We start from the raw sequence: 15,657 nt of genomic DNA, 5'->3' as shown, positions 1-15,657 counted from the left end.
GATGGTATAGAACCAATGCTGTAGACAGAAACTGAGTAGCTATGTATGTAGAAAGTGAATAAATACAAGAAGTGGCCATAATTTGATAGTCTGTTCAATCACTTCTCTATAATTGGGCTGGGAGAGTGCAAATGACAGCACCCTAAGGCAAACCAACCCCAACTCACCTAACGCCTACCCCTCCCCTGACCCCCTCCCCATCCCAAACGTACAATTTCCCAGTTTTTCTTACACTCACTCATTCACCCCTTTTACTGCCCGATACGTTCTGCCCGCGTTTACAAGCATTTTTGAGGAGAAATATGATGCTAACCTATTTCTAAAGGGCTGATCATGTTTCAGTACCTTTTATGCTACAATTTTGGTTTTTCTTAATTGAACAAAATAACAACCGATCTGCTTTAATTCAAATTGAATGTCAAAAATGCGGATGCAAACTGGAGCCACGACATTTTAGGTATAATATTGCGCCTAAAAAAGCTGCATGCGAATAGATTTTGAGTTAACTGGATTGTAATTAACTAGAATTCATTGGATGAATTCATGCTGAAGCTTGCTCTACAAATTTCTAACCTAGTTGTCAAAGAACGTAAAATCTTGCAAGAGTTTTCTATGCACACTATATCTAATTTTTGTGCAAAATTTGAACCAGCTGGTTTGCTAAAACTTGAATTCACTCCATTTTTTTGGATTAACTCGCTGAATTTAGCGGAAGGCCGAGCTAAAACATTTTCTCGGCCGTCCAAAAATCCAATAGAGCTAACTAAGGACTTTAAAAATCCAATAGAGCTAACTAAGGAGATTTTGATTTATATAATCTGTGGCTTCATTTTTCATTCCTGGTTTTGAACTGGGAGTAACGAAGTTAGTACAATAGTCCAAATGGGGTTATGATATAACACAGATTAAAAAACCGGAATTGTACAGTTCTCCGAAAGACATGAAGAAAAAAAGACAAAGCACAAAGCAAAGCAAAATACATAAAAAATAGATCGTGTTGACAAAAAGTTTCCTCAGTCCAATTTCATTCTTTTAATTCAATTGGTCGTCAGACTTTTTATCGCCAAAATTTTAATCAAATATCAAAATTTTTCTAGAGTAATGCAAAATTTATCGAATCCACTTATCACTAGATTCATTGAGGTGTACACTGTAAATTCAAACAAAGACAAAAGTTAAAAGTGTTAATTCAAAACAAATATGATCTTTGAAAAGAGAACAATTTAGGTTTTATAAGTGTTTTGAATTAATAACTTTTTGATATCTTAACCTTGTAAGAATATCATTATCAATTCAATAGTCGAACAAAACGTTCGACAAAAAAATATGATAATGGAAAGTCTGGGTATTAATGTCTGGGAATCAATTTTCAATATTTTTAATATTTTCATATCGGTCTTTCCGATTTTTCAGAAAATCGATCTCCAATGATATATCATATATATATATATATATATATATATATATATATATATATATATATATATATATATATGATATATTTATATTTGTTCCGACCCCTCTTGAGGGCGGGGGAGAGGAACTATATACTCAAATGGTTTTTTTTTGTTCAGACAATTTAGGCCGATCGATATATTCATCGTAAAGAGTTGAGATTGGTATCATTAGAAAGCTTTTCCAGCGTAGAATATGGAATTAAAAAATTGTTTGATTTTCGTTTTTACAGAGAGTTTAAATTTTTGAGAAAATAGAGTGAATTCCGTTTTCATATTTTCCGGAATTTTTTATTAAATTTTTGCTAATTTTGCTAAATTTTGTTAAACTTTTAAGAAAGTGTTGTTGATTGTTTTGTTAAAGACAAAAAATATTGTAAGGTATTTCTGTTTAATTTTTTTGGCAAAAACTCTGGCTAAATATTTCAAAATTCAGACTTTTTCATCAAATACAGCACAAAATTAGTTTCTTTAGTTCATTTACGTTAAATTTGCAAGAATTACACTCCCGAACACCACAAACACAGTCTTCTTAGGCCCAAAAAGGGGCTAATTCTACTTCAACTTCCACTGCGAGTGTTCCGTAATTAAAATATTGCCGTTTTATGCAAATTTTACTCGCTGAATTTCAAAAAGCAGCATTTATTTCTGATTTTTTAACTGAAGAAATATCCATATATATAACAATTCACTATTGTAATCAGTCCGTCTTTTTTATTTTAAAAATTCTATCTTTTTTACATATTAATTAAGTAACAGAACATTTCAAATCAACGCTCCCTAGCTTCCAAATTAGCTCCAAAATTTTGTCTCTATATTATTACTTGAAAGCTTATGGTCGTTTTAAATGCTAAACTTTGCCTCCAATTTTTTCTTAATTTGGTCAACTTTTAGCTTATTGTCCTCAATGAAAGCATGCTTTTCCTTTCTATTGAATTCTGAATTCAGTTTCAATCTTTATTGCGGTTTTACACCTTCAGTTATGGTTTTCTGGCTTTGATACTAGTAGATTTCACCTTTTTTTTATTTTCACCTATTTGCCCATTTTTCACGTTGTCTAGTTTTGTTATAATAACACTTTATTGAGAGTTCATATTTTACATTATTGGCGTTCAAAATGAAACGATGTCAATAATGTTAAAGGATATAGATTCTTATTTTAACGGCTTCGACAATACTTTCTTGAAGAAATTAACTGAAGTTTTTAATTTTGTCCATATATGTCGTTTTTACACTGTCTTTTTAGTCGTGAGAAATTTCCTGTAAAATGATACGGTTTCATTGGCTTTTCATGGAAGAATAGATGGGCCGCTATTCTAATATTACTAGATACTGATGGCTTTCATGACTTTCAAAAAAATTGTTCTCCAAAATAAAAAAAACACTTTATATTTTCGTAATTTTGTTCCTTTTATTCATATTTTCTGGATTTTATTCATATTTTCCGGAATTTTTTACTAAATTTTAGCTAATTGTGATGAATTTTGTTAAACTTTTAAAAAAGAGTTGTTGATTGTTTTGTTAAAGACAAAAAATATTGTAAGATATTCTTGTTTAATTTTTTTGGCAAAAACTCTGGTTAAATTTTTCAAAATTCAGACTTTTTCATCAAATACAGCACAAAATTAATTTTTTTAGTTCACTTTTGTTAAATTTGCAGGAATTACACGCCCGAACACCACAAACACAATCTTCGTAGACCGAAAAAGGAGCTAATTCTACTTCAACTTCCGTTGTGAGTGTTCCGTAATTAAAATATTGCCGTTTTTGCAAATTTTACTTGATGATTATCAAAAACGCAGCATTTGTTTCTGATTTTTCAACTGAAAAAATATCTATATATATAACCAACACTATTGTATTCAGTCCGTCTTTTTTTGAAAAAACTCTTATCATTTTTACATACTAAATAAATAACAGAACATTTCAAATAAACGCTCCCTAGCTTTCAAATTAGCTCCAAAATTTTGTCTCTATATTTTTACGTGAAAGCTTTTGGTCACTTTAATTTTTAAAAATGTTTGAAAATCAAATAAACAATTGGTTATTGAACTCTGCCTTCATTTTCCTCTTAATTTGGCCAACTTTTAGCTTATTGTCCTCAATGAAAGCATGCTTCTTCTTTCTATTGAGTTCAAGTTCAATCTTTATTGCGGTTTTACACCTTCAGGTATGGTTTTCTGGCTTTGATACTAGTAGTTTTCTCGATTTTTTTATTTTCACGTACTTGACCATTTTTCACGTTGTCTGGTTTTGTTATAAAATGACTTTATTGAGAGTTCATATATCAAATTATTGGCGTTCAAAATGAAACAAAGTCAATAATATTAAAGGATATAGATTCTGGTTTTAACGTTTTCAACAATACTTTCTTGCTTTCTTGAAGAGTTTCTTTGAAGTTTTTAATTTTTTCCATAACTGTCGTCTTTAAACTGTTTTTTAGTCGTAAGAAATTTCCTGTGAAAGGATTAGGTTTCATTGGCTTTTCATGGAAGAATAGATGGGCCGATTTTCTGATATTACTAGATAACTGTTGGCTCTCATGACGTTCAAAATAATTGTTCTCCAAAATATAAAAAACACTTATTTCCGTAATTTTGTTCCTTTTGTTGTCTGTTTATTACCTAGTCTCGTTAATTACCAGCCAAACATGACAATATTGTTGTCAAGGGAAAGTGTCAAAGGGATTTTTGTCACGCTATCTAATGTTTTTAAAGACTTCGTTATTACTTTACTGCCTTCGACACGCGTTCACAAAAAAAATAAATTAATTTTTGACGCTTGTCATATCTTACGTTCTTTTTGTAGACGTAAGATATATTATGGATAATTGCGGGCCTCATGGTTTTCCTTTGGAAGTATAATTAAACCTATTTATTTATTCCATATCGCAATTAATCGCTTTAATGTCTTAAGAAAAAAAATTCGAAAAGAAAAACAAGTATTATTTAAATTTGCCTTTTTCTGCCTACTTACCTGGTTTCATTCAAAGGAGATCACATAATATGTTATTGGTTTTCGAAGAAGGTGCAATGAAACTCATTTCGAGGGCCAAAATACGGCTCTACGGCTTCAAAAGTTTTTTCTGGCAAAATTTAACGTATTTTTTGTTGTCTATTTGTTGTTCTTTCTGTTACCGCATAAAAATTGCATACCGATAGTGCCTATTTTCCATCTTTAGAATCACTTGTAATCATAGAATTATGGGATTTTTAATTGATTTCTTATGGTTTTCATTACTTTGAAATTAATTGTTTTTATAAAAAAAATAAGCGAATTTTTTATATTTACTGTTTTTGTTCTTTATTGTCTAATTGTTACCAAGCCTTACTATGGACTGGTCCCATATCTTTTTTTCGAATTAAAAGTTGCTTTGTTCAGTTAAAGTTTTATCTGACGCGATTTTGACGGACATAAATTTTTTGAAGTAATTAATGTTTGTTGTTGTTTGATTTTGCTATTCGTCTTGACTCGCTTTCTTAATATGACATATCTCATCAATCTAACGCATCATTTTTTTGCTCCACTGAGTTATTTACTTTGGAGGCTATCTTTTCGTTCATATGTTTTTTCGTTCATATGCATTTTTTTGAAAATACTTGAATTTTTGGTGGTTTCTATCTGTTCCTCATTTGGTAGACAACTATGCCAAAATTGTGTATGAGTGAGGTCGGAACCTTATGTTCGATCGCATATTACCGAGCTTCCTTGTTTGCTTAAAAATTCATTAAAACAAAGTGTATGAAAAGCGCCGTTAATGTGCATTTGCTATTTTTGGGGTACCCTTGTCATCGAATTTGAAAATTGAACTCGTCTAAAACCTTATTATCCGAATTCAATTAGTATTTATTTGAGTAATTAGTTTTTAATTGTTCTTGTTAGCGGTAATAAGGTCAGATGCAAACAGCTAATTGTCTTCATTGTCCAGAAATAGTATTGAGAGCGACATTATTGTAATTATTCATCAGTTAAGTTTTCTTTGACTAGAAGTGTGGGGGTGGGTTGGAAATTTTCCTGTTCGAAGCATAGCTGGCACCAATCCCAATCCACTTTGTCTGAGTTTAACAAATCATTGGATCAGATCTTAACGATTTCGATTATTTACAGGATCTGATTTTTTGTTGCTGAGGTACACATGTCAATATGAGCACAACGAACTTTACAGAAAATTCATTTCGTTAAAACCGTTTATCTTTGCGCAGTCAATTTTCTGTGCAGATCTTTGGTGCTATGGAAAGTATAATGCGGTTAATAAACGTAGTTTCCTTAGCTTCATTTTGTCAAATTGAGTTGATATTCGGTTACTAAAACACGTACTTTGTGGGGACTTTAATGTTAATTTTTTATTAAAGAGCAAAAAAGCCTAAAGTTTAAAAAGCCTTTTAGCCGGAAACGGTCTCAGTATATCAAACAATAATGAGCCAACGAGGGTATCAAATCACCTTAAAGCTCTAAAAAGTATCTTAAAGCTCTAAAAAATCGCAATTGGCAAAATCTGGATAGTCCAATTACACGAGAAAGACTCGAAAAAGATCTCAGGTATAAATTTGAGTTCCACAGAAGTAGTTTAGAAGTCTTACCAATAGACAACGCCTTTCACAAATTTCACAAAATGCTCACTGAAACATTAAACAGTCACCTCCCTGAAAACTATTGTACACGAAAAAAGAAAAAAAATTGGATTGACAAGGAGGTTAACAACATAGCGACGAAAAAACGTAGTCTTAAGAAACTGGCAGATGCAACTGGAAGTTCACAAATTAACGAAAATTTTCTAAAAACTTGTAAAAATCTTAATCGCTCATCAGATCTAAAAAAAACAATCTTTTTTATGAAAATCTACATGAAACCGATTCGGTAAAAAAAACAGAAAAATATTTTTTCAGCTTTATAGTTCTTTAGCCGGCAATTCAGAGTCCTCTAAAGTTTTTTTGCTCGCAAAATAAAGTAGAAGAATTTAACGAGTTCTTTTCAAACATTGGGAAAAAATAAATGCAGAATTTTTACGAAGAAGTGCCGTCACGATAGAAAAGCAGAGTCAAAGTATGTTTCTAAAATCGATATCTGAAAAAGACGTAAAGTACGCTATCAACAACTGTAAAAACAAAATTAGCCTTGATTGCTATGACTTGAATTATTTTCTCATTAAAAAAGTTTCTGACTGTTTAACAGCTCCATTGCAACTATTTTTTAACAGATGAATTGAACTTGGACAATACCCAGAGAGTCTGAAAATTGCAAAAATTATACCGTTCTGCAAAAATGGAAATAAAGATGACCCATCAATTTTTAGGCCCAATTCGTTGCTACCAATTATAGAGAAAATCTTTGAGCGGATTATATTTAATCGAATTCAAAACCACCTAGACGTTTTTGAAATTCTCTCTGATTCACAATTTGGCTTCAGGCACGGGAAGCGCACAGTTGATGCTATTGCAACCGTAATAAAGGAAATAAGATCAAATCTCCACAACAACAGCGAAAAAGCCAAATGCACCTTTCTAGACTTAAAGAAAGCTTTTGATAATGTCGATCACAACATTCTACTGCAAAAGTGTTACAGATATGGTCTATGTGGTCCAGTATACAACATTTTACAATCATATTTTTCCAAACGAATGCAATATACCTTAATTGAAGATAAAAAGTCCAAACTGAAGCTTATAAAATTAGGCGTGCCACGGGGTTCAATTGTTGGCCCTCTTTTGCTTATTATCTGCATGAAAGACTTAAGCTTGTCCCAGAAAAAATTAAATGTAATTTTATGCGCCGATGACACTGTTGTGAATAGCAGAAATTCTGCATCGAAAATTGATGACGATCACAAAAAAGCACTAGATAATGTCAAAGATTGGCTCATAAAAAAACTAACGTTGAACAAGGAATAAACAAAAAGTATGCTTTTTGTTTAAAAAAATTAAAGGAATGCTGTGTCCAGAACATTCATAAAAACACTTAAAATGAGGAAAAACAAAGTTTCAAATACCTGGGCATCACGATGGATAATGAACTACGTTTTTCAAAGCACTCAAAGTTTGTGGGCACAAAACTTTTGTCGAATTGTTCTATCTTTTATAAACTAAGAAGTGTTTTGAGAGAAACACAGATAATGAAAGCATTTAGAACATACATACAACAAATAGTACAATACAGAGTCTTGATATACGGGTCAACAGCAATCACAAAAGTTAGGGAAATAGACAAAGTTGTCAAACGTATCGTGCGGCTAATTTTTCATCGAAAAAAAGTTTGAAAGCATTTACGAAGAAAGAGTAAAACATAGGATCTATTTAGCTTCATTGAGTTAATGCCTATAAGGTACTTAAGCAAAAACTAATAAATATAAGGGGACAATGTAATATTTCACCAATTTCAAAGGGTTTCTCAATGCAAAACTTACTTAAAAAAAGCAAGTGGTTGATTAAAAACAAAATAACTGTAGATAAAAATCTATTTCACAGTTTTTCAATAATAGTTAGGATAAGGTGGGTCTTAAGATTGCTTCTAGGTTACGATGATGAAGTAATGGAAAAGGTTAAAAACATGTCTAATGCCGAAACATAAAAATTTTTCTCATCGATTTCTAGATAAGTATATTTTGGGTAATGAGGACATAGTCAGACTGTTGTATGAGATTTAATATCACAATTGAAAGGCGTTCCAAAATCAGAATAATGATTTTACTGCTAGGTTTAACGGTACCTTGACAAACAGTGCTTCCTCTTTTTTTCATTTTGAATCACTTTTATCCAGATAAACTGAATGAGACACTTGAGAACGGGCCATCGGCCCAATAGTGCTCTCCCACAGTCAAATATGTGATTCTATTTGTGAAGGTAATTGTGAAGGTACTTATTGACTGATGGAAACAATTTATTATTATTATTATTACTAAAATGTGGAATTCGAGAAGTCCGATGAAACCGGATTTAAAATTTTATGAATTGACTCCTGATGTAAAAACATGAAAAAAACAAAACTAAGAAACCAACAACAAACGCGATCAGAAAAACGAAATTCTTTTTAATGGTTAAAAAGTCAAACCATTCGTTACATTTTAAGTCTGCAGCTCATGGTCAACCCTAGTCAAAAGCGGGTGGTTATCTTTTGGAATATGCCAGCATAACCATCCATTCTCGACTAAGAAACCCGAGAGTTCAAAACTGCATTTAATCTGTTTTCTAGAGACAGAACCTGTAAAAATCAGTTTTATTTCAGCAAGTGTTGTACGGGGTGTCAGTGCCTGAGTTCTCGGACAGTGAGTTGTACCCGAAAGTGCGGAGGGTAGTGCCTGGATTCACACAGCTGGCGGAGGGACTGGCTCTACTACTGCAGCTGTTCCACTGGGAGAGAGTAGCCATCATCTGCCAACAACCAGATCCTCATAATGTCTACTCTGAGGTTAGAAAACAACTATTTGCTGGCACGATGTGTGAATTCAGAATAAAATGTTATTGTATTGTATTATATATGTCAGCTTGGCATTGCAAATAATCATAAAAATGATTTCTTTCTGAAAAACAAAATGTCAAATCATGCAGATATTGTGTCACGTCTACTCCTGCCTCAAAAAAAACATTGTTGCTGAGCGATGTGGAATGTTTTCCTTGACTTTTGTACAGGTCCAACACAGCCTGAAGAAGATTCTGGACGTGACCTCTGAGAAGGCAACGACCTCTTCTCAGCATCAGTTTGAGCGCCTGCCTTACAAACCACACCAGGATCCAACTACAATTCTCAACACCATCAAGGTACACTTGCAATGTCGTCGCAATCCTAAAAACACCTTTATTACAATTTACTATTTCTCTCAGAAAATCTGTAGCTTCGATTGTATTAATCGATAGGACTGTTACCTAAAATTTAAAAATCAGGATATTACTCGATGTTCATCTTCGGCGAGCTGTCTATTTTGCTTGTTCATTTTGTCATATTAGGGTGTTGCATAGACTAGTATGTGCCGAATCTTGGGTAAACCATGAAAGAATTTAGTCATTGTTTTTTACGACGTGCATCAACATTCCAAATTCAACTCAATACTTGAATGATTTACGAAATCAAATCTTTTTCAAGTGTCACTCCCGGTAAAATTTGTCGTAAAACCCTAGTCGAGACAAGATGCAAATGTCGCAAGATCTTGCAAGATTCTTGCAAAATACTGTTAATCCTCATTATCCACATGGAAATTCAGGGAGTTTGGGAAATTTTCCTACTTATGGCTTTGGAGGGTCTTCAAATTCATTAACACATCTAACAAAATTCCTGTTAAACTCTCTGGGATCCTTTCTGATGTTTTTGGTTTTTTTATCCGATAAATTTTGTATGCTCTCAATAATTCTCCAAAAATTTCCTGATATACTTCGGAAGAAATATCTCGCATTCTTTCTGGTAAATTTTTAGAAACAGTTTCTGACTTCCTCCTAATTGAGTTAGTTTTCTCAGAAATTATTTCCTATTATGTTACCAAGTGAACAAAACACGAAGTTGTATAAGAAACCTACTCTAAATAAGAGACAGCTACGCTTACTCCATTGGGATTCCTATTAACTGTTGTTCTTGTTTCAGGATAAGAATCTGAGGATTGTGATTGGACTGTTTGACATGAAGTTCCTCTCCACTTTCATGTGCAAGGCAAGTCACCAATTCACAGATCATGTCCAGTTTTTCGATTTGTCTGACCCCAATTTTGTGAACATTGGATGGTTTTTCCATTTGTCCGTTGTTGCCTTTTTACTTAATCACACTAATGAAAGGTCCGGTTGATTGTATAATATGGCTTCAGTGAACCTATAAAATGTTTTTGTTCAACACCTTACTTGTGGTTATGGTTTTGACTTTACAGTTTTCGTATTTTTTGGTAAATTTTTCAGTTTTGCCTTTATTTATTTTTCCTTTTGAGGTCTGATAAATAAAGTTCATTAATCACTGGGCAATTAAGTTTTTAGGGTGCGCAAAAATGATTTCTATAGTGATTTTAGTCGATTTTTTACCGTTTTTGTGGTTCTGATTCTGTGCCTTCGTGAACATTTAGTAAACTTTTTAGTTTTGCCTAAGCTTTTTATTATTTCTTTGTCTTCTCATTGAGTATCATTAATGAAAAGTCACATTGGGTTTTTAATGAATTAATGAAGACAAAAATGAACTCTTAATGCTTTTGAGCGATAGCTTATCATTTTCATTGCTTCCAGATTACGCATTTTCATTGATTTTTCTCGAATTTTTTACTTTTGATTTTTGTGTTGTTGTTTTTTGTTGTAGTTTTCTTAGCATGCGTAAATGAAGCTATAAAGTCTTTTCAGTTACTAGTTTTTTTGTTTCCTTGATATTGGAGTCGTATGCTTTCAAAAACATTTGTTGATTTTTAAACTTCGCCTCTTTTTGTCCTTATTCGTTATTCATCTGCCTCTTTGTTTTTTTTGCACTCCTGATAAATCCACCTAGAAGACGATTTCTGCCGTTTTGATTTTGAAACACTAAAAGATAATTAATGCTTGTTGATTTCAAATTGTGGTTATGTGAACCTGTCACATGTTTTTTTTTCAACTGTGACGCCATCAGTTTTCCAAAAATTTAAGAGTACCACAAAGTGCGCCTTTTGTTTTTTTTGTTTTCTCTTTGATTGTCACAACTTTTGGTTTTTTGTAGGGATAATTATTTTCAATTTGTTATTATAATGTTATTTGATAAACTGTGACCTCAAACGAATCACTAGTCAATGAGTCAAAAAGTATCTTTTTAGTTGTTTAATTGTTTTGTTTTATATTCATTTTTACTGCAATTTTGGACATTCGGTTTCAGGGTCAGTCGTTTTATATTTTTTTAAGCGTACATGACTTGTCTCACTCAATAAATTGACTTTTTTTGGTCAGTTACTAAATTTGAATGGAAATTACAAAATCTAGTTGATTTCTTTTGGGTTTCAAAAAGCTGGATCAGTATTATTTTCTTGGCAGATATTAGTATTTGGTTTGAAAATGGGATAGAAGTTGAATTCAGAATCTCATTTTTGTTGTTTGGCAAAATTAGTTTTTTCCATTGCAAATCGTTGTTTTTCTACTTGACGATCTTTATTAAAACTAATTTTAATTTTTGTCTAATTTTTAAAGGTGTTTCTCAGTTCATTTTTTTCATTCTAGTGGAAGAACGTACTTAATAAAATTAGTATTCATTTCTGTCTGGTGTTCATTTGGTGGATAATTAAGTCAAGACTGTTGATGAGCGCGGTCGGAACATTATGTGCAGAGTCACATTACTGAGCCTCCATTTTTGAATAAAACTCATTCTTAGAACAATTTGCAGTGCATTCAATTGAAGGATACTGAAAAAACTCTTATCATCAAATAACACGCCTAGTTGATGTCCCATTCTCATCTGCGTGAGATCTTACAAGATTCTTTCACATGACGCTTAATGTTGAGCATCTTGTAAGACTATTGCAAATGACAAATGCAAGGTCCGGAAGCTCGTCTGGCGAGAGACTTAATAGATCTTGCAAGATAGAAATCAAAAAGTTATGCTTAAGAATTTTCAAAAAGCTCTGGAACTGCATCAAATATTTTCTTTGTATATTTATGAGCTCGCATATTTCTTACTTCTATTCATTTGTAGACGAAAATACTTCCAAAAACTCAGAAACAAAAACGCTCAGTCAAATGCTTTATGAGACTCTATAGGCCCCGGAAGTTGAAATTGCTCATTACAGGCCAAAGACCTTGACCTTCTGTCCTCTCGGCATCAATGGATCTTTGGTGCTTTTAACCTCAACTCAACTCTGCAGATGGACTCAACATACTGCGAACAAGAAATGTCTCAACGCTATTACCAATCACACTCGATACCCTCGGGCCAATCACAGGTGAACAAAAAGAGGTCTACTCAAGTCAACTCAGGTCAACAACAACTTCCAAAGTCATCATCACTATCATCATCATCATCACAACCTCCGACCACCTTAGAAATGGAGTCCACTGAGGGAAAACATTCAGATGAAAAGCATGTTGTTCAACCGGAGTCGACTGGTAGTTCTGGTGGGAAGAGCAAAATGACGTCGTTGTCTAAGCTGTTGGAGGGATCATTTCTGGTCAACATTCATAATGACAGAGAAGTAAGCTATGGAAAAGTTTAGAAAGCTAACACCGTGAAATTCTCAGACATTATAACCAGATGATTTATCATGCAACAATCTATTGAAGTCGTGCATTAACAAGGCATTCAACAGTTAGCCCACACTCAAAGGATCACTGTGAAATGCAGTTAACTAGTTAAAAGTTACGTTATACCTGCTTCATTTTACGGTTCCTTTGTATAATAGCAGTATATTTATTCTGAGGCATAGGCAAAATTTGCAAAGCAATTTTTTAAAAGTTCACAACGCAACATTATGAAACTTAACGATCAGAGTTCATTAATGGCCTACCATCAAACTTACGTCCAAAAGCGTGCCAAATTATTTACATATTCCTTGTTCGTTTAAATGAAACTCTCACTGGAAAAACGTCCGCCAATCAAATCATCATTGAAATCTTATGTACGAAACTCCCAAAACAAGGTCCAAAGATAGATTTAACATTTTTATACATGCAATAGAAAGCAGTTGCAAATTTGGAAATGTTAATTAAACAACTTTTTTTAATCGTATAGCTTCCTCAATTTGATGTCAAAGCTAATATAAGAAACTATACGAGCTATATCCCAATATAATGCCACCAATTGATCAATCAGTTTTTGTTTTTTTTTTTGCATAGTTCACACTTCTCAATCAAATTGACTCATTCTACGGTGCGTTACAGTACTTTTCTTCAGTAACTCATGAACTTAAGAGAAGAGCTCAAAATACTAGTCGTCAAAATATATCAGGTTGAAAAAAGAGTGCTGACTTACTCGAAGCTTTTTCAGTGTTTGATTCTCAATTTTAATTAAAAATTTCAGTTTTATTCATTTGTAAACTATATTCAGAGTAGTGAAGATAATCACTCGAATCTGAAGTTTTTAAAATCAGTAAAAATTTAGCACGTTTTGCAAAAAAAAATAAGAGCAATTGAAAATTTCCTGACCCTGTACTTGTTGCCCTTATATCTGATAAAAAATCTTAACAATTTTTGAAACCCGTAATAATGCTCAAACATCATCAAGTTGAGTTTGTTTTGCGTGAATTTTATGAAACAGCAAAACTGGGGCATAACTGCAATTGCCTAAGAATTATCTGAGTCTTCTCTTCAGCTATTATTGTTCTAACCTTTTTCAAAAAGAGGGGATATATGCGAGGCTGGCTTTTTTCTTCAGTCAAATTTTCACTTTTTATATACGTATCGTATCGAAAAAAAAACAATTTGTAGCCCTCAGTATCTAGTTTTGATTTATATATAAAGTAATCAGAAATTTGAAAACGGGGATTTGTTTGAAATTTCAAAGAAACAAATGAAAAAATGCGAAGGAAAAAAATGCTCGGTGGGAGGAGTGACTTACCGCGCAGAACTTTAAAAAAGACACAAAACAAAATGTTTGTACTAAATTCAGTTAAAATAAAGGGAAATTTGTTAGCAACTTTTTACATTTCCAAGCCTAAGAATGAGCATTTTGAACCATATAACTAAATATCTAATTTTTTTAAAAAATGATTTTGAATTAACAATTAACTTGGTTATCATGGCTAGGTTTATAAAACAGCAGATCACCAGTTTAATAAATCAATTTTCAGCAGTTCATTTCTGTTTTCTAGATATGAATTATATGTTTCCATTCTCCCCACTTTGGTCAGGTAAGAATAAAAACTCATAATTAATTAAATTTAATCAATCGTGTTTTCATTTGGATTAGTAAAACCCACACAATTGCGTTTTCAACTAGGATAGTGGAACCCACGCTATTTGGTTTGCAATTAAGATACTGAAACCCACACAATCGAAGGTCATGAGACAATTCCAAAACTTAATTATTTTGCTTTTCTCAAAAATTTCTATATAAAACTTTTTCTTTGTATCCTTTGTCTTCTGCTGGTTGACGGCTATCGTTTGAATCATTTTTGATGTATCGAAAATGTTTTTGGGAACATTGAATACCTCAGGCAATTCAGAGCTCTCAAAATAGCAAAAATCAACTTCGAAAATGCCAAACTAAAACCATAAATTGTTTTTTCTGAATTCTGTAGTTGTTTTTATAAGAAATGCTTCTGATTTTATCAGATCTTACCATTACAGTACTTTCAAAATCCTGGAGACATATTATAAACCAGATTCATGAAATAAACATCAAATAAAAGAATGTCAATATTGAAACAAATCTTTTTTATGCTCTATTCTCCATAATGTCACAGCAGATAGTTTAAATTATTCTTCGCTAGTATAAAACAAAAAAGAGATGAACTTGACGGTTGAAACTCCTGGCATGAAAACAAAAAGGTTGAAAGAGGTACAATGTTCTTTCCAGTTCACATAAAGATTTTTCAAATTGCCTAATTCTTTTTTTAAAAAATACTCCTGAAATGAGTATAAAAAGCTAAAACCGAAAACTTACTGATAAACAATTTACCTCAACGCTATCATTTAACTGCCTTTCAAGAAGTTTTTTGACGTTCCTTTGCATGTTAGATACAACTTGACCCATAGGTTGAAAAATGTCAAAAATATTAAAGTTAATACAAATTAGCTAAAATTTGCTAAAAATTTCGGTCCGACTTATATTCAATACCAAGATTTTGTATGTTGGCTAACGGGTATAACATCTGCCATTCTTTGGAAAAACGAATAGGTCATTTATGCCCATGACATATTACCAATGAGAAAATTTTTCAAAACACTTCAAAAATTTCAATTCAATTATTAGAGTCCAATTTACAATTAACAATACAATTACCTCGACAATTTCACATCAAGTAGTCCAGTCCAGCAAACACATTCGAGACATAAATGAACGTTGAGGAACTTTGTGTTTTTTTGGTATCGGGATTTTATTTTTGTGCCTGTGTGTGCACGCGTGAGTGAGTGTTTTTAAATGGCATTGTGTTTGTATTTACAATGGAATGGTTGTGTAAGGGAGAGAAAGAAACTGAAAGCTAGTCTGAGATTGTTAGTTCCTTCAAATGTTGGACACAAATGAGGCAGAATGCAAAAAATGTCAGAAATCAAGACCAAATTAAACTAATTACTTTTTATTTGATACAATTTGCCTCCAAAAAGTTCCCAATCAGAACTCTGTGTTTTTGGTC

The 15,657-nt window shown here is 32.4% G+C and overlaps 1 protein-coding gene across 8 annotated transcripts in view; it reads left to right on the top strand.

Annotated features, from left to right (window-relative positions):
* LOC142348803 (gamma-aminobutyric acid type B receptor subunit 2-like) overlaps positions 1-15,657 on the top strand; it is a 168,202-nt gene that overhangs the window by 116,545 nt on the left and 36,000 nt on the right. For all 8 annotated transcript variants that reach the window (XM_075400304.1, XM_075400307.1, XM_075400309.1 and 5 more), the window contains 4 exons: positions 8,673-8,855; positions 9,077-9,205; positions 10,020-10,085; positions 12,157-12,558. In XM_075400304.1, the coding sequence (XP_075256419.1) occupies positions 8,673-8,855; positions 9,077-9,205; positions 10,020-10,085; positions 12,157-12,558 (780 nt within the window). The remainder of the gene's footprint in view (positions 1-8,672; positions 8,856-9,076; positions 9,206-10,019; positions 10,086-12,156; positions 12,559-15,657) is intronic.

Source organism: Convolutriloba macropyga, chromosome 10 (genome assembly GCF_964194025.1).
Source record: "Convolutriloba macropyga chromosome 10, txConMacr16.3, whole genome shotgun sequence".
Lineage (NCBI taxonomy): Eukaryota > Metazoa > Xenacoelomorpha > Acoela > Convolutidae > Convolutriloba > Convolutriloba macropyga.
This window is presented reverse-complemented; position numbering and strand designations above follow the sequence as displayed.